The 20569-nt window shown below is 39.6% G+C and overlaps 1 protein-coding gene across 1 annotated transcript in view; it reads left to right on the top strand.

Moving 5' to 3' along the window:
- LOC148829156 (solute carrier family 45 member 3) overlaps positions 1–20569 on the top strand; it is a 42295-nt gene that overhangs the window by 6377 nt on the left and 15349 nt on the right. The window contains exon 2 of the mRNA XM_088924346.1: positions 19557–19852. Coding sequence (XP_088780472.1) covers positions 19654–19852 — 199 coding nt within the window. The 5' untranslated portion in view covers positions 19557–19653. The remainder of the gene's footprint in view (positions 1–19556; positions 19853–20569) is intronic.

Below are 20569 nucleotides of genomic sequence, written 5' to 3'. Positions count from 1 at the left end.
TTTGTTATAGCCTACGACTAAAAAACGGATTAATGGAAAGGCTTAGTTAATGGATAATCTGGAGAAGGCAGTGAGGGGAACAGTGTCAGCATCTACAGAGGAAAAGCTATGAGTTAATTCCAAGCTGGAAAATATGAAGAGAAATGCCAGCTGTGAAGTCTTTTTCAGGTGTGTGATGGGTTAATCGGTAATACTTAGTGAATTTTATATTGTCTGTAACTGCTGTACTTCATCATATTTACATAAGCATATATAACAGGATGAAGGGAGAATTAGAAGCCTCTTTATCACTTTAGTTTCATGTGTGATTGTATCTTAAGCAGGTTACTGACCTGAATGCTAATACTTTAAGACTTAAGTCCAGGTTGAGGGTGCAGAATGTTTTCCCACAGTGCCTTTTGCTGTCTATGCTCGTACATATAAGAGATCCTGCAGGTAAAAGGGCAGGGCAGTTCTGTGTAAAAAAAGTAGGCTTAAAAGATACTTTTGAAGGTCACCATTTCAGATTGAAAAAGGTACATGAAACAAAAGCCATTACCAGGTAGGAGACGCTTGCTTGAAATTGTGCAAATAAACCAGTTATTCTTATTTGCCAGTACATGTTTAAAATGCCCACCCTGTCTCAGGAGGAATAAGCCTCCCCTGCCTTGTTTGCAGTTGTTTCTTTCTCTTAAGTGTTAAAATGATACAGCCTGCTCTTAAATTAGAGCATGTGTCCCATAATCGCAGTGCATCTCCTGATTCTTAACCATCTGGTTTATTTTAGAGTTCCTGAAGGATGTCTTTAGCATATATCCCTCAGGCTGTATTTTGTGAAAATACCAGCCAAAGCAAACCTTGTTGCAGGTAGCAGCAGCTAAATTTAGAGACACTGAACTTTTTTGGTTTTGTGGATTAAGCTGTGAGCGCTACTACACAAGCGTGTGAAAGATTACAAGGGAGAAGAGGCCTCTTAGCCAGTCTAGTCTGTTTAACTAGTTAACAGTTAAGGATTTAATCTGGCTGTAAGGGTATTGCCTTCACCTACATGACTGTATGGCTTGTTCCATACACCCACAACTCTCTGGGTAAAGTCGTGGCTTTTGTTCTTGGTTTTCAGTGCACTTGCATGTAGTTTCCACTTGTGCACTTTAGTTCTCATTTCCCTGTTCCTTCTAAAGAAATCTGCTGGGTTGACTGTGACTTTGTCAGAACTTTTGAGGATTTGGAATACTTGTATCTGGTCCACTCCTTCAGTCTTCTCCGTTGAAGACCAAAAAAGTTCAGTTTCTTCTGCCTATCAGTGCACGGCATTTCCTTAAGTCCTGGAATGTTTCTAGTTGCTCTTCTCTGGACAGACTCTAGGCCTTACTATTGTTTAATACAATTTTAACATGAAAACCCTTGATTAAACTCTGTTCTTTAACTATATATCCTAACATTTTGCCTTTGTAAGTGCTTCCCCACATTTTCTGAAAGATGTAAGTGATTGCGTTCAACTCCTAAGCTGCCCCTGCTCTCTGTACCTATACTGTATCAGTTGTTTTTGTTACCTGCATGAAAAACCCTATACTTGTCTACATTAAATGTCATGTGCCCTGTGTTTGGCCCGTCTGGTATTTTATCAGAATCTTTTTTAAATTGCGTTTGCTGCTGTGTTGGGTGTCATTTGCAAACTCGACTAGTTCTTCTTAGTTCAACTCTTAACAAGTTGGTTAGGCAACACCTTCCTTTTCTAAATGCGGACTATTTCTTAGCATATCATTTCCATATAGGTGATCTTCTAGTTGAGTTTTTATAACAGCTTCCATCACCTTACATTCCTTGAGCACAGTTGGTAAGATAACACTGGGTCTTGGGGATTTATAAATCTTGTGTGCTTCTAGTACCCAAAACACTTCTGAGTATCTATTCTTATACTATTTAAGACAGAAATCCTTCCTGAGTCTGAAGCGTGGTGTCGACTTCTTCCTTAGTTAGTACAGTACCTGAGTGAAATACTTGTTTAGTACATCCCTTTCTTTCCCATTTTTGTCTTGGATTTAATTTTCTTCATCCTTTATCGTTCGTTTGCTGTTTTAGTACTGTAGTTCACAAACCTGACTCCTACCATTTTTGTAAGTGCAGTTATTTGCTGAAGAGTACAGGGGAATTTATCTTGGCTGTTGCATCTTTATACTGTAGATGTTACACTGATTTAGTGGCGATCAAAATTCAGGTAGTGTGAGGCGTTCTGATATGCAGTTCTTCTCTTGTCAGTTGTGATATCACCTCTTTCTTTTGGTTGATAGCTGAATCTGGTTTTAAATAAAAGCGTAGGATTCTCTCATGAGTCTTTTTAAAGTCAAGAATAACTCCATTTAAAAAACAGCCATCCATTCTCGGAAGGAAATAAAGAAAAACTCTCAGATTCTGGAATGTCGGTTTAATGATGTGTGGCGAAACCCACAAGGAGGTGCTGTGGAAATATGTTTTTAAGCTTCCTGCTTGAGTAGTTTACCTGCGAGAAAGAGACACAACAGTCCACTCGAGCCACTTTCTTCTCCAAGCTGTAAATGGCAGAGAGAGTATTTACTAAGTCTTATTTTTATTGATCGGCATGGGCTTGCTAAAGAGGTTCCTTTAAATGGATAAACACTTAATGAGGGCGGCCTGCAAATAACTTGACAAATTTACTGGTGCTTCACAAAACCTTCCGTTTATCCCCCTCCCTCCCCTACCCCCTTCAACATGTTGTATTAGAGACTGCAGCAGGCTGAGCTTGGTCACAGAACAGGGTGCACCAGCGAAAATGAGGTGTTTCTCAATGGCCTTTTGATGGACTGAAAGGGGAACTGCAACACTATTTTTATTTTTTCGGGGTTAGAAAGAATCAGCATTGATGAGTGAACTTCAAGCCGAAATAAATGTAAAATGTACACAGTCACTCTTAAAACCTCCAATTTATGTAGCAAAATAGACTCAATTTCCAGGTGTGCGCAGCGCCATAGTCTGCGATTCAGAATTAAGCAACAAAACGTCCGGTGATATGATGCAGCCCTATGACATTGTAAATAAGCTGGCCTGTGAATACATCTCTTTAATCCAATTGAAATATTGCTCTCGACTTCGAGGCGGTTTTGCCGACAAATACTACTCGCTTGCTAACTCTGCATGCAGATCACGTTGGAACCTTCTGCGGTGAAACATCTGCTGCACAACCTGTACTTATTCGCTCGTACGTCACATGACGTTAGTCATTCCGGAGACTAGTGAGCAGGAAGGGCCGCATCACGTCGCAATTTGTGGGAACTCGAATGAGGGTTTGCGCCAACACGGCGGCTCACAGTACTTTCGCAACATTTGCGATTTTGTGCTTAATTCCAGATTTGTCCATTTCTTCTATAGCGTCAACAAATTATTTTTTTTTCCGAAATTTAATAACCGGTCTGAGAAATGGGGACTGGAGTTCCTCTTTCATAAAGACTGCGCTTCCACTTCCATGGGGTTTGATATTAAGGCAGAGGCTGAGGGTTAATGTTTGGGGTGTGTATGTGGGGAGTGAAGCAGAAGTAGTGTGAGGCGTTCCTGATAGGCAGTTAAACATGATACCAGGTCAGGGATTATTGTGCAGGGTGTTGTGGTGGTGGTGGTGGAGGGGGAGTATGGTGGAATTGATATGAATTCACTCTTTGTTTCAGCCAAGCCTATGCTGTGAGTGCAAAACCCAACCGGCAGGGCTTTTGGGAATCTCAGGAGAGGAGAATTCCTGAAGTGCTCAGAGGGTTTTCCCACAAGCCAGGACAGAGATTTTAGGGTTGTCAATTACAGAGCAAAGCATTAAAAATTTGCCGGAGACTGGGTCAAGGTTCCCTTCTGGGGGAGGAGGGGGGACTGTGGTGGGAAGAGAGAGGGGGGTCGAGAGGAGTTTTGGGGGAGCATCCTGAAGAAGGACTTTCCTGCCCTCTGAATTCTTTATGGCACAAAGTGAAAAAGGACTGCAGTGCAACTCCAGCCCTTACATTGTACAGTAAGTAACTTACGTTATGTTTATTGGTGTCATTGTAAAAGAGATTGTGACAGTTTTATTTGGTATGTTTTACAATGGTTTTCCTGGCTCTGGTTAAACAGACTGCATTTTGAAGTAGATACAGTATAAAATATGTAGTTGGGGGGTTTCTTCTATACTTTGCATAACAATCATGTCCAATTTGTAAGATGAGACCCTCAAAAGTCCATTACAAGTCCTTTGGAACCCTCACTGGAAGTTTATTTGTTCTGGATTCATTGAAAGATTTCTCAAGTGTTAAAACATTAATTAACAAAAATCATTATAATTTTAATATTATAATGACAAATGCAGTTGAAGTTATATTATTACACTTAGATTAAATTATAAAAGTACTAGTTTTATGAGAGTCAGCACCTAATACAACCATTATATGAATGGTCCACATAATGCATTTCCACTGCAGAATCCTGTCCCCTTTAAATGGAGACACATATTTCTCTCTACACAACTGTGGCTGCAGTACATTTATAATGCTGACAGTCTTTTTCAGTCCCTGAGTGATGTACAAGAGGAGCTCCATGATATTAATGTTTATGTCTGGTCCACTTCATGCTTGGTGTTCTTTTGCCTCTCTTAATGTCATTGACACTTTTTTAATTAATGAATTCTTATAACAGCGTTAAAGGGGAACTGCAGTCTCAGACCAGCTATTAAATCTTGGTAACAAAATAAATTCAGTGATGTTATAGAAAAAATGTACAAATTTTGAATTAAGATCAAAATCGTGAACTTTGCGAAAGTGCTGTAAGTCGCCATGCCGTCTCAAACTCGCATTTGAGCTTCCACGAATTGCGATGTGATGTGGGCCCTTTCTGCTCACTAGTCACCGTACTGACTAATGTAATGCAAAGTACGAGCAAATAAGTACAGGCTGTGCGGCAGACATTTCTCCGTAGAAATGTTCCAACGTGATCTACATGCAGAGTAACAAGTTAGTATATTTGTTGATAAAACTGTCACGATATCGAAAGCAATATTTCTATTGGATTAAAAGAGATGTATTCACAATATGAAACCTGATTGTTTGCAAGGTGATAGGACCACATCACATCACATCACTGTATGTTTTGTTGCCTCATTCTGAATCACAGAACATGGCGCTGTACATACCTGGAAATGTAGTCTATCTTGAAATGCAAATTGGAGGTTTTACAAGTTACTGTGTACATTGTACTTTTATTGCAGTTTGAAGTGCACTCATCACTGCTGATTCTTTCTAACCCTGAAATATGAAAATAGCATTGCAGTTTTCCTTTAAGATTTGGGTTATTCCATTGAAAACTATTTTTGTTTGTAATGTCATCATATTATCCTTTTAGACATAATTTTTAACAAGAAATAGGTTTATTCCATGCTGAGAAAAGAAGGAACACCTGAAGAAGGCTCCACGGCCGAAACGTTGTGTTTTCTTTCTTCTTTTTTTCAGCATGGAATAAACCTATTACTTGTTCCTTTGCAGCCTACGCATGCTGACGCAGCTACCCCACTTGAATAACACTTTTTTAACAGTAATGTTAGATGAGTAATTGGCACAGTACTTTGAATGTGTCTTTTTTGCTGTGTCCTTGAGAGGAATGCTGTACTACATGTCCTGTAAAACAGCCCGTTAATATGCTAGGTTTGTTGGACTCTTTATTCCTGATTGCAGCTGGTCTTGTGTGGCCTCAGACATAACAACAGCTTTCACAAATACCAGCTTCCACTGTGTCTTTCACTTGACCCAAGATTGCTAGTGTTATATCTGAAGGAATTTATGGTATGAAGTCCAAAATAACCCACTTTTCACTCGGTACTCTATAGAATATGTGGATATGTTTTAAAAGGCTGCATAATTTTACAACCCTATCAGTCCATCATATTGAATATTGATACATTTTATATCACCAAGAAAGGAGGCTCTCTCATTTGTAATTTAATGTAGTGTTAAAAAAGTGTTGCAAGTGAGGAGCTTAGCCCTCAATGAGATTGCATTGAAACAAGATGAGACCTCTGGCAAGAAAGCACGCAGGCAACATCGTTTCTCAGAGGCTCATGTCTAAATATTTATTATGGGAATAACATCTAAAAAATTCTAATGTTTAGATTTTTTTCTTCATCCTCCGTAATTCTCGTTTACTCAGGCCCCGTCTGGAAATCTTGACCTTTTGTGAAACATGGAACGCAGTGACCAAAATGTCAAAACCATAATCTCCTGCTTCATGCAAGTGCAAGAGCATTTGCAAAACCAAAAGCCCCAATGTATTTATAACTGTATGCAAGTGCTAAGAAAACATCATTTAAAAAGGTGGTTGCTAAGGAACTCCGGTGATTTGGGATGATTTATCTTGACTGTATAACCCTTGGAGCTGTCGTCACTGTGTTTATGTGTTATTGTTACTGTGAAGTCAGGAATGGATTTTTATACACCCATATTTTCACTGAACATTTGTTTCATGTCTTTAGGAAGCTTGCTTTCTTTTGCTTAATGCTTAATTATTTTGCAGTATTACAGAAGGAAACAGAGAAAAACTCTTCCTGCTTGAGTAGTTTACCTGCGAGAAAGAGACACAACAGTCCACTCGAGCCACTTTCTTCTCCGAGCTATAAATGGCAGTGAGAGTATTTACTAAGTCTTATTTTTATTGATCAGCACGGGCTTGCTAAAGAGGTTCCTTTAAATGGATAAACACTTAATGAGGGCGGCCTGCAAATAACTTGACAAATTTACTGGTGCTTCACAGGTACACAGGACCCCAACAGCTTTTTCACTGTACACAGAATGCAGTCTTGTACAAATAAAATGACATTTGAATTTTGTTATCCATCCTCTGCGCTCAGGGGTTCGGTGTAAAGACATTGAGATGTTTTTGTTTTTTTTAAATTGAATTGTACATTGGCTGTAGATATGATAGGCCGCCACAGGAGTGGCTAGCAAGTAGCAGTGGGAGAAATGGAGGCCCTGACAGGTACTGTCTGCTGCAATGTTTTGGGCATCTGCAGAGGTATTGTAACTAGTGCCTTAAGTATTGGGCCACTGTCCACCACTACCATGAGTTCTTTCAAACCCCGTGATCGTCACTGCATTATGATGGTTTCATATGTAGAGCAGGGGGGTCCTCAGTCTTCATCCTGGAGGCCTGGTGTGTCTGAAGGTTTTCCAGGGTTTACTACAGCAGCAGCACCCAAGGGACTGGGAAATGCTGAAAAATGGTCTATTTAAGCCAATAATTATTTGGTTAAGAGCACAGCTGGACTGAAAACCCAGAGAGACACCAGCTCTCCAGTACCAGGTTTAGGGAACCCTAATGTATTGAGATGAACAAAACATGGTGCATAATAAGCACTGCCTTTGTAGAATTATTTGAAAGAAAGGAGACTTGTAGTAATTTTTCAGTCACATTTACAGACTGGTTTTAGATGAATACATTTTTCTACTGAAACATAAATGGTTGGGGAAAACACTCGAAACCATCACAACAGCGTCTTGAGCTGACGCCTTGATGTCAGCACAAATCAGTAAAATTGAGCCTGTCAATGTGATTAATCCCTTTGTGGTACTGAAAAGAATCCTGATTGCAGTGCTCAACTTGTTTCATTGCTTTCCCGCACTTATTCATATACAGCGCCAGCAAAAGGAAGACGCTTTTAATCAGATCACCAAGCAGAAATCAAAGTGCCCTCTTCATGTGGAATTGTTAGTCCTTGCTGTTTTGATCAAACTTCTCATAGTTCTTATTATGGATTGCGAATATAAATTTGCTCAATTCAGAGATCTCCCCTTGTATTTTAAAAAGATAGTGTCGGTGCAATGAGCATACATTTTCTAGTGTTTTGCCAAATAAGAATATGATTTATTTCCAAATCTTTGTTAGAGTTGGGATTCCCTTTTTTAGCTCTTGGCTTGACGATCAGTACTATTTATTGCTAGGCTTCTTCCCTGAACAAACTGCGGAATTTGTTACAATTAAACATCATGCTATTACCAAGTTTATGTTCAAGGGAAGTGAAAGACCTACTGATGTTCTTTAGGGAGTGTTGGGTGTATATGGTGTGGCAGACCCCCCCCACACACACACACACACATTTGAAGCTGTGCAGTGGTCAGCTGAGCTGAACCGCATAACTCCCTTGAAAATGACCTGAAGTACAGGAGGATGGCGTGATCACCCCAATTAGAAACAAAAATAGCGGATTGTTGCATGAAGATAAAATAGCCACATAGTCTGGCTTTTCCTGTGAAGTGTTGCAGTGATCATCCATGAGCATTTGGGTATGTCTGACTCCCATGGTTCCCTGAAACCTAGGATACCCAGAACCGCATTGTTCAATGGGGAAGAAAGAAAGGAATTGAGTCCTAGAAACCCTCAATGAGAATCCAGTCAGATTTCATTCAGATGGTGAGACACCTACCACTGAAACCCTGAAACAAAGCATGTGATTTTGGGTGGAAGCACCAGAGGTGATCCCAAACCGCAGATATTTCCACTCCAGCTGGTCAAAAGCTTTCTTGGTGTCCCGTGGAAGAACAACAGAAAGGGAGACAATTTCTGTAGCCATGTGTATTTAAGGTGGAAGAGGCAACAGAAATGATCAGATGCAAAGGCCCCCTTAAATAAAGTCTGGCTGAACTTGGTGTGCTATTTTGGACGTGGAGGTCAGCAGACAGCTAGGCATCAGAGCAATTCAGAGAGATGGGCAAGACCTTGCATAAGCGTGGGATCTTTTTTTTTTTAAATAGTAGGTTAATACAACCATTCTAGCCCTTTCTCCGTGGCAGTATATGTCATGTCATGTAGAAGGAGACCAAATTAAGTTGGAAAGGTGGATAAACGTTAAATGGAATGCCAGTTGAATTAACCTTTTGAGGTAAACTGGAGCCCCCAACTCATCATCCATGGCCACATGATCTCAAGCATAACCATTGTGGCTTATTCCATCTTGCCTTATTTAGGAGGGAAGTAAGTTTTTGGAACAGTCAATGCAGTGGATTTTAAGGAGACTGCGTTGTATTTTTCTTCTGTATTACTGTCCCAGCCTAGATTTCCCGCAGTCCGTGTGGAACCTAAGTTACAATACTTGAAAGATGAGAACATGAGATAAGATATAAAGGAGTGTAGGCCACTTGCTTTGCCTTGTTTAGCAGCTGGTGGTTCACCGATCATCATATATTGTGATAAGCGTGGTAAAAGCTATAAGCATCACAGACACTTCTTCAACATAAAAGCAATGCTCTTGGATGGATGGGTCTATGTACTGTAGAGCTGTTATTTATTGCTTGAGCTGTGCTAACAATTAAAGCCTATGGCATCGAGAAACTGGGATCTATATTTAAATAACTTTAAAAGCTACATTTTTGTGATTACGTTGCCCTCCACATATGGCAGGCACACTTGGGGAAAATTATTGCCTTGAACGGTTTTGTTTGATCACAGCAATTTTTGTTTGTGAGAGACCAATCTCATGCAGTTAGAGATACAGTTTCACTTTGGACACTTTGGACACTTTGTACCTGGCATTGTCATCTGAGACCATTTAAATGATCTTGTTGTAGGAGTCTGCAACTCCGCTCCTGGAAAGCTGTAACAGGATTTCTCTACAGCCTGAAATTGTCAGTGAGCAAAGACCTAGAAAAAGTATATCGACTCTCTTCTAATCAAGCACCTGATTGATTCAGTTAAGTCATTCTGAGCTCGGCTGGAAGGAAAACCAGAAGGCACCGTGGTTCTCCAGGACTGGAGTTGCAGATCCCTGATCTCTTGTGATTGAACTAGAAAGTGGGGGGACTTTGGACACTGGACACAGGCCTTTGCACCTTGAACAAAAAGGTATCCTCTGTTTCGTTTGTTTAAGTTAGAAGGCTTTTTTGCACCGAGTAATGATAGTCTTATTAGGAAATAAGTGTAGGAAAGGCTGTGTGGTGCACAAAACATCCATTAAAATGAAGTCAATAGCAGCCCACAGCTTTAATTTCGGCTGTCTGATAGCTGCTGTAACATAGCTTGTGGTTCTGATGTCACCGCTGAGCAATTTGCTAGAGCTGGCCCAGATGGAGACATTGCAGTTGCTTTTTACCTACTAACCCAATGTTAATAGAAGCATAATTGAGAGTGCTAGCTGTCCCAGCTAGATCAAGTTACTTCTCTGGCGAAGTGTGTACAAAGCTTGTTTTGTGCGATAATATCCTGCAGGGCCATTAAATCAGTTTTCAGGTTTTGTTGAATAGACAAAAAAAAAGGACATACTGACACAGCAAAGGAGCTAAATTACTGCTTCCCGTATCAAAAAAAGAAAACTGTGAATGTTAAGATTTCTGAGTTGTCTTTTGAAAGTATTTTAGACAAATTTAAGATGGTTGCTGGGTATGAATGGACTGCTTTCTGTGCGCTAAGAAGCAAGGGAACATTTATGATGTTTCTGAGGCGGGGGTATCGTGTTTGGTCTGTTAACTTTATGCCAAAGATATCTTAATAAAAAACTTAACAAGAACTCTACCCTGTTATGTAAGTATAATGAGACATGTGTGAGTTCTTTTTAAAAAAAAAACACCAAAAGTGCAGATTTCATTCAATGGCTTTTCTTTTGATCAGCTGTTATATACTGTAGTTTACCCGATATCACTAACACAAATAGCGTGTTTGGGATGAAGTCTTTTCATTCACAGGTTTGACCTTGGGTAACTGATCAAGAGAAAAAAAAGACCTCTCTGCTGTATGAATTCGGAGCCCTGGGGGTTTCCCAGAGCCGAGAAGGGGCTGGGAACTTTGTGCTGCAAAGAAATATAAAATTGCCAATTGAGGACAGACATTTTTGTAAAAGTCTCCTCACAATACAGGTCAGCGCAGCTGGTGACCTCCAGGCGGCTCAGTCTGGGCGGGGGGAGGGGGAGCCAGGCGGCTGTGAGTGGCCATGCAGGAAAACCCCAGGCTCCCCGATGGGCTCTTTTCAGGGCCTCTGCTGCCTGATGAAATGGGATATGACGGCTGTGAAGGGCTTTCGCCGTCCCAGTCTCGCGGATTGATCAGTATGATTTAGCCCCGGTAAAGTTTGAGAGTTCCCTTAAAACTGGTGCAACGCCTTTTTGCAGCTTTTGTATTCTGGACCCTGTCCAATATTATAATAATAATAATTCTGTATGTGTCTCATTTCATGCTTACCTATTCAGCTCTAAAAAGTGGGAATTAAAGTATGTTCATGTGGAGGCCAACAAGTTTTATAAAGGAAAGTAAAATGATATAAAAGTGTCCTCATTTCTAGCTGATAATTTTAAGGCCTGATTAGTGTATGAGTAGATGATTACGTAAAGGTTTTACTTTTATAACAGAAGCACAGATGGGCCCATATTAGTGGCAGGGCTTAATGCCAAATCACAGTTTTGCACTTTTTTTTTCCTTGGTAAAAGAATGTGTTCCGCCAGTTGGGAATACTTAATACAGATTTCACACCTTATCGTCCTGGCATCTGTGTGCTTACTGCAGCCTAGCGAGTGAATGCAACCTGAGAAGTTTCTCAAAACTTCCGAGCAGAACCTCAATGCCCGTTTTGTTTCCCAGTCAAGAACATGAATTCTTCTCTTGGTGACATGATGTAACATACTCCATGCTCACCAAGGGGTGACCTACAGTTATCGGCGTAAGAGTTTCTCTTTTCATAATGAAAGTGGAGCTTGGTGTCGTGCTTTTCAGCTTCGCCTTTCACCTTTGGTGTTTTGAACCCGATGAAGACCAACATTAACGATGTGCTCTGTTTTCCCCCCTGAAGGTCTTCTGCCCGTGACAGATGTGTGCCACAGATTTTGTCATGAGAACAGAGATCTCTTTTGGTTTATTGATTAATTGAAATGTAATTAGCCTACCAAGTGAGCTTTTTTTTTCTTCCACTAATGCCTTCTTAATGATTTTTGTACGACTGGCAGGGGAATTCATTGCGGCTAACCCCTTTTGTGAGTTCATGCCCATTTGAACGCCTGCCTCAACCATTATTTTGCTTTTGCCTTTTTTTTTTTGTTTTGTGCTGTTAAAAAAAGTAGCTTATTTTAAAAAAAAAAGCTTTGAGGACGTCTGTTGGATGGAATGAATGATATTTTCCTTGTCATTATGAACAGAGTTTATGACTCTACGTGTGTATCTCCTAGGAAATGTGCTTCATGGAACTCTCTCTTTAGTGTTATTAACATTATTAACACTGTTTTATAGTGTTATTGTTTATCCACCTGGTTTTGTCAATGGAAAATGAGAATTGGCTCAGATGTGCTATTTGGGATTAAGGAAATAATAGAAATACTAATCTGGCCTTTACACTCTGCTTTTAACGTGCTAATGTAATAATTTAAACATACTACTTTTTAAGCTGTTCACTGTAAAATCACACTTTGTTGGAAAAACGTTACATTAATGGCATCCAATTTATTATATTGAATTGAACATTATTTTGAACACCTCTCCCCAAGGGGTGGGACAAAATAAGAGAGTAAATAGATCTTTGAGCAGTGAACTGGGTGGCGATCGTCTCGAAGTTGTCCTTCACCCTAGATTTCATTGTGGATAGCAGTCCAAAATGCGTGACAGGAAAAACTGGGCCTAAGCTGTGTGGTGTGGTGTCCCGTTACACTTGGAAAGCGAAAGCTGCATCTCCACTCACCGGTACTTCACAGAGCGACAAGGTTTGGGGGCTAGCACACCACCAGAGAAAATCACTTGAAGAGTGCTTGTTGAATTATGTATGTCTGTTGATTTGATTATAATTGCATTTTCTGCATAATAAACCTAATGGTCACCCCTTAATGGTATATGTGCAGATTGTAGTCATACCATTCATCCATTACCAGGAAGCTACTTATGCCCTAGCAGGGGTTGTGACATCCAAGTGACTGTCCTGGCAGCAGAGGGTACAAGACAGGGCTACACCCTGAACAGGATAGGATACCAGTCGACTGTATGACAGGCACCCTCACACACGTAAGCACTCACCGCGAACGACCATGTCACCATGCAAACCTCAATAATTTACATCAAAAAAACGACTTCAAATGCAGGGTGAGTCAAAATGCTGTCGACAACTTTGACGGTTTATTACAAATGAATTACATGGGTTACGGTGGCAAAAAAGGTTTCAAACGAAAGCGTAAATATCAAAGTTTCTAACAGTTACCTTACAATCCTTTGCCATCTGTGGAGGAGAAAACAAAACTCTAGTGAAATATTTGCCATTTATACTTGTCGACAACATTTTGACTCGGCCTGTATATAGGAAATGTAAATGTAACTTTTAAAGTTCCTGTCCCAAGGCATACATACTGTACATGCTACACCTACTGTATTTAGTAACCTTATAGGAAACGTTGTTGAAAATCTGAACCAGTGGCAACTCCTTATATACCAGGGTTTCAAAATTTTAGAACTGGAGAAGGGATCACATTTAAGAGAACTGAATGAGTTTTGTACACCAAACCTACACATACTGTACATGTATGTCTAGGACTGAATGGACAAAAGTGCGTTGAGGATTTAGATGTAGTTATTAAATATATGTGTTCACGTTACTCTCATGACTATATTGAATTAATTGAATAAATCGTTCATCGTGCAGGCAACCCAGCCTATGACACAGCACCTTGCAATGCCCTGGAAATAAACGCGTGATGAACGTTGTATGATTCTTGCGTTTGTGCCATTGTTTTTCTTTTTAACAGTATTCACATTTCACCTCTTGATATGTGGCATCTTCAGCTTGTATTGTGCACATGTGGGTGCAAGGATGTTTTTAAAGTTATCTTCGTTTTACATTGTGGTCAGCTCTACATTCGTCGCTGTGCTGAAACATGCTTGAGCAGAAGTATATAAAACTACTTGGAGCCATTTGTATATTTGTGTGTGGCCACAGCTTTTGTGTTAACTTGGGCAGTGCCAAAAGCTTTTTGAAAGATAATGAACCATTGTGTCTGCCCGCTGATTCAGTTTAGTTTTCAAAGACTTATCTTGCTTTCTTCTAAAAATTCAGTGTTGTCTTGAAATAGATTTATTTTAAAAATAGTAATATAACTATCTTTTCTTCTCCTGCCAGGAAAGCCTACCAATTTAGCTTACCAAACATGATGACATTACCTTGTTCTTTAACTGCCTTGGTTTAATAATAGAAAAATAGCATCAGTATAGCATCACCACACCTGTTGCTGTGGTGTGGGCGAAGTCTGATGGAACGGGTTGGTTTCAGCTGAAATAAAATAAGAAATGACTATTAAATTGTTCATCTAGACAAAGTCTAACTTCGTTTTCAGCTTGTAGTGTCTGTCAATGTAACTTTCTTTACAATGGCTTTTCAAGACTGTACATACTGTACTCTGTGTAAATTTGAAAGCTGCAAGTCAATGTTATTGGCGAGTTCCAGATTCCAGTGTTCATCACTGAACCAGCATGAATGCACTTCTGCTTACCCAGTCAAGCTAATCAATACTTGACTGTTCCTGCAACAAACAGCCTTCATTTAAACTTTGTTGCTTTGCATTGAATACCAGGACATTGATTCAAAAGGAGATAACACATCAACCATAGTCCTTTCCTTTTGTTAGGTTGAAGCAAAACTTTTCATTGTTGGTACTTATATGATGGGTGGGTTGTCTCTCATTGTAGAAGAACCAACAGTTCTTCTATGGGGTGAAGAAAGCACATGTTGTAATTTGGCAATGTGGATTTCAAGCTGGTACAATATTCTTCTGTTTCCAGTGAAACTATTGCTCTTCCTAAAGTAAAGCCATGATTTTCTGGTATAAGAGATGATTCTAAAGTAGGAGGAATTACAAATGCTTCAAGCAGGAAAAAAATTCTAATAGACTTCAAAGAATCTCATGACTAAGCAAACACTTTACAAACAACATCTTATGTAGAAGTGCAGAATATTTAACAAATATGTTTTTTAATTTGTGATGAATTGATCTTTCAAGACTGTGACACTGACTTTGACTGTTATATAAGCACTAAATCGCCTCATTAATTAGAGGGATGATTGCACCCAAGTGATGGGATGATTTAACCTGTTGACTGTTACTTCTGAAAAATGTTTTTTTTATTTACATTTTCTAGACAAGCCAAGTAAACGTCAGGAAGGAAGAAGTCACAGGAAGGGACCAGTATGTACTGCTAATGAAGAGACTAATGCCTTTGTTTCATTAAGTTGTTGGGTGGACTAAGTTGGTTCTTCAACATCTGGGGTGTTCGCAACCTATAATTTAAAAACTGGCAAGATATTTAAGCCGAACAGTGTGCTTTAACGATTGGCCATAATCTGGGAGACCATAACTCCTGGTATCCAGTGTGATGGTCTTGTCTGCAGCATCTTTTTGCTCCCCTTGCAGTAATTGATGCAACTTGATTACATGGTGCTACACATTGATCAAGTTCTGGGACATCTGTTGCTACATTTCTCTGCTACACGTCCTGATGTAAAAAACCCTCCAGCAGTACAGTATGTGCCCCCATGCTGCCAGTGTAACAGGAACTTTAACCCTCCAGCAGTACAGTATGTGTCCCTGTGCTGCCAGTGTAACAGGAACTTTAACCCTCCAGCAGTAGAGTATGTGTCCCTATGCTGCCAGTGTAACAGGAACTTTAACCCTCCAGCAGTAGAGTATGTGTCCCTGTGCTGCCAGTGTAACAGGAACTTTAACCCTCCAGCAGTAGAGTGTGTCCCTGTGCTGCCAGTGTAACAGGAACTTTAACATTCCAGCAGTACAGTACGTGTACAGTATAGTTTTGATCATTTAGCTACAAAAACATCTTGCTGCTCAGTCCAGAGGAGCAGTTTGAGATACATTTCTAGGCTTTGAAATGTCCCAACACAGACAGACTAGAAAAACTGAACCTTTTTATTTTGCTACAGCGAAGACTATAATGAGACCCGATTTAAGCATTCAGAATCCTCAAGATGTATAAAGCCGATACATGTACTTAGAATTAACAGTGAATTACAAATCTGAGGTCAAAAATGGAAACTTTTGGAAATCAGGAGGCACTTTTTTTACACAAAGAGTTGGGGGAGTCTGGAACAAGCCATGTTGTTGAACCTGATACCCTGGTTTATTTTAGGATGCTGCTAGATGATGTTCTTAAATTATTAGGAATTAGTTCCTAGGAGCAACATGAGCTTGATAGGCTCTTATTACCATTCTTATGTCTTCTCAGGTAATCTATTTTTCTTTACACTTAAAAGGATTTGTTTGCCTTTAAACTGTAAGAGGTTATCCTGTTTCATTGGTCTTAAATTGTGGAACCTAAATGTGTTTGGTATGACTGATATTTACTATACAACATTTTTTTCTGTCCTGGAATATGTTGACTGCTGTTTTTGTTCTAACTGACCTATTTTTAATATTAAACGTTTGTCATTAGAAAATGTTCTTTATTTAAATTGAAGTTATTTGTGGCTATGTGAAGTTTGGCCATTTCAAATTCCTTATAAAATTATGCACCTACAGTGAATTTCCAACCTTTTAAGAGCAAGAATTTAAATTTGAATTTGAATCAAGTGGAACAAATTGGTTCACTTGACAAACAGCAGCAGACAAAGTGTCAGAATTTCTTCCTCCAGAAAAAATAACAAACCTGGTTCAGATGTAATTTTTACAGGTCAGATAAGGCCTAGATGATCAAATACAGTACAAAGATCCATTTCAGATGACTATTTTCATGATTCCCAGGACAGTTTGAAATGGGATTTTAGAATGCTTTTGCTGTCCAACCGTTTGCTTTCAGTACCACCTTTCACAGATATTGAGCAGCGGATCTGAGACATTTGTAATATTAATGAATGAAAGTAGCGACCAATGTATCTGTATACACAAAGATCAATTAAGGAAATCTTAATATTTTGTTAGGTTGACTGTAATTGATGTTGTAGTGTGGTATAATTAATCATATTCAGTTTGACAAAGAAGTCGGTTTTTAAATTATGTAAGTTTGAAGGCTGTTTTTAAAAACCATGACCTGCATTGACCGTGGTGCGCTAAATGTTACAATCCACAGATTTGGAAGGTAAAGGCTTGTAGCGCACCGTTGTACGATATTCTAATGTCATTTTCCACTGGATTATACCCGTTTTGTTTAATCTTGACAGTTTTTGAATGTTAGTTTAAAGTGTGCGTTAGAGTGTCATCTGTTTCAAAGGCATAGTGTTCTTATGTTGGATCACATTTGGTCAAATTTGAAGCTTTTTTTTTAACAGGGGCACCTTGAAATTTCAGAACAAACTGACACTCAGGCTGCTATCTTGATTTGAGCAGGAACCTACTTTCACCATATGTTAATTTGACTGTCATTAGACTGATGACAACCAAGTTTATGAGTTTGTTCGCTAAACAGGGTTGGAAAGAGAGCAGGTTTGGAGTAAGTGCTGCATTCCGACCAGAACTTGACCTGGCGTGCTCATAAATATTGTAGTGAGATAGACATCTGGGGAATGCGTGACATCTGCCAAGTTTCAATTCAATTGACGCAGTTTAACCAAATTAAATTGAAAGGTTTTTCAAATACTTTGGTCAGGCCACCATCATGGTTGACACACTCTTTGTCACAGTGTCTACTCTGCTAAACCTGCTAAATTGGTTGACTTGCATTGTCTGCATCTTGATCAGATAAAAAAAAATCCTTCAGATCATAAGGTTTCAGTTTTTGGAAGCCTTAAAACAAATATGGCAATATGGTGGCAACTGTTGTTTGTTTTATAGATAACAGTGCACACATAAGGTTGCACTGTGATTCATAATCTGGCGTCATTATCTAAATTCTTTGTGCATGAGTTTGGCTTTGAGAAGGGCTGTTCATGAGCGAAAGAAACATTCAAATACAGCTGGGTCTCAACATTTGCTAGTGTTTGATGCAGAGGACCGTTGCAAATAGCCAAATTTGCATATAACCACCGGTATTGCATCGCATACTGAACAAACTGCAGTATGTCCAAAATTCAGCAGCCAGAATCCTGACCAGGTCTAGTGCAAGTGTTCACATTACTCCTATCCTGGAGTCCTTGCACTGGCTTCCGGTCAAATTCCGCGTAGACTTTAAAATCCTCATGCTCACCTATAAGGTTCTACATGGCTTGGCACCTCAATACCTATCTGAACTATTATCGCCCTACTCCCCACCTCACAACCTCCGCTCTTCAAATTCTGTCCTCCTTACTGTCCCCCAAGCCCGTCTACATTGTATGGGTGACAGGGCCTTCTCCTGTTATGCCCCCAAGCTCTGGAACTCTTTGCCCAAGGATATCAGAGAGTCACCTTCTCTAAAAACCTTCAAATCCAGACTCAAAACCTTCTTCTTCAGAAAAGCCTTTTCTTAACTGGTCCCATTCTTCACCCCTCTGCTCTTCTTAGTACCTCCTTCCACAGTCTCCTCTATTGTTATTGTTGTAATTGTAATTGTGTCTTATCTTGTGTATTCTTCTTATTTATTGGTGTATTCTTCTTATTTATTGTTATTGTCATCCTGTAAAGCGTGTTGAGAAGCCACCTTTAAAGGCGCTATATAAAATAAGGTTTATTATTATTATTATTATTATTATAATTATTATTATAATGTACTACTGTATATAGTATTTAAGGTTAAAAGACATTAAAGTACTTTTAATGACAATTAAAGTGCTAATCCATTGTCTCTAAGTGAACAGAAATAACATTGATCCCCTAAAACAAACTACAGTGATCACAAACATATATGGTAGTAATCATTTTAAATAAACAGCATGAATCCCTCTTCTGTGTCCAGCCTGCACTTTCTCTCCCTGCCTCTGTTATTAACACTCCAGACTGTAATGAAAAGGGCAGTAAAACTGTCAGTGAGCCTTTACAGGCGCCTCCAGCCTGTCATTCCACATGCTGCTGACACAGAACCTGGAGCGTCCTGCACAATATAAAAACAAGACCACACTGAGATGCGCGTGCTAGGTAGTGGGTACTTGGGCAGGGGGCAGGGGGAGGCTCACTCACAGTCTGCATTTGTCTCATAATCCTATTCTTTTGCTCTTCTGATTTGAAAGTAGAGCATAACAACCTTCGAATTGGTTTCTTTTTGGCTTCATCACTCTGTTCTCCTCCCCATTGATAGCTGCTGTGTGATGAGTTGCAACATCCACATGGGGCAACACATTCGTGGTGGAGGGGGTTCCCCATGACCTTTGACTAGAGTGTCCAGAAAAGCGCTATAGAAGTGTAAGCAATTAATTAATTAAAGCACTTTGAGTGGAGTGTCCAGAAAAGCGCTATAGAAGTGTAAGCAATTAATTAAAGCGCTTTGAGTGGAGTGTCCAGAAAAGCGCTTTATCAGTGTAAGGAATTATTATTAACCGAGAAGCAGTAGCGTTCATGAAAAAGCCACTTCTGAGGGTGACATTACAGGTAGCAAAGCTGGGATATCCATGGGAATTGATTCTCACACAGTGCCGACATTTTTTTTTGACATCCTTCCCTTCATCCCTGCCGTAGGTGGCGCACGCCGAAGCTATTAAACTGCTCCCCTTCCTCTGAATAACTTCTTGCCTTTCTGTGTCTTTCCAAAACCAGCATGCCTCCTGAAGGATGGAGCTCCCGGGATGTTCGGAAGAGGTCCCTGCTTTCCTAAGGTCTCGGCCAGAGAGCACCGGAACGCTGAGAGCACCATATGGTGTTCAGAACCCCCAGTGATAGCTGCCAGCAAAAGAACGTTCTAAATATGCTTCGCTGCAATTTGCAGTGGCATCTCGTCTTGCTAAATTTTCTGACCTGTGGCCTCGAGATCTGTGTGGCAGCTGGAATTACATATGTCCCTCCATTACTGCTGGAAGCTGGAGTTGAGGAGCAGTATATGACCATGGTCTTAGGTAAGCTCTCGTTATACAGTGCAAAATGAGGGGGAATTCATTAAATATGAAAAAGGCCTTCAGGGGAAGAAAAAACTCGAATATACATTTTTCTTCATTGATTCGGAAAGATTTCCTTTTGTGCCAATTAAAAAAAAAGAAGCTTTTTTCCTCCATTTTATTAGTACGTACTGTAAAATTGAAAATGGATAATTCTCAAGTCAACTCGTTTTTTTTTTTTAATGATGTTGCTCCATTTTTGCTTTGAATGTGACTTGGAAAAATAAAATTGAAACTTGACTGATATTAATTTTTTCGGTACTGCATTACAAAATTCATCTCTCTTAAGAAAGTTCTGGCTTATAAGCTTAATATTTGTTATTGTTATAACATTGCTTGGTAAGGCTATACTTGAATGAGGCTAAAAAATACAGTCACGTCTCGTCCATAAATAGTACACCACCTGATAAAATAAGATGCATTATAACCATTATAACAAAATTTGTAAAAAGGACTGAACTCCATCAATAGAAAGTCCTTGTCAGCTCTCAAGGACAAAACATAAGGGTCTCTTCCATCAATTTTTACCTGACTTCTCTCAACCTGGAGTCTCTGCTCTTATCTTTTGACTGAAGGTAGGTCTCATGAACCCTTCTGTAATCATGTGGGGAATCATGTGCCTATAATGTAAATGATGTATAAATAATTGGAAATGATTATGCATGCAGTTCTATCATG

The sequence above is a fragment of the Atractosteus spatula genome, chromosome 8 (genome assembly GCF_055471065.1).
Source record: "Atractosteus spatula isolate fAtrSpa1 chromosome 8, fAtrSpa1.hap1, whole genome shotgun sequence".
NCBI classification, from domain to species: Eukaryota; Metazoa; Chordata; class Actinopteri; order Semionotiformes; family Lepisosteidae; genus Atractosteus; species Atractosteus spatula.
This window is presented reverse-complemented; position numbering and strand designations above follow the sequence as displayed.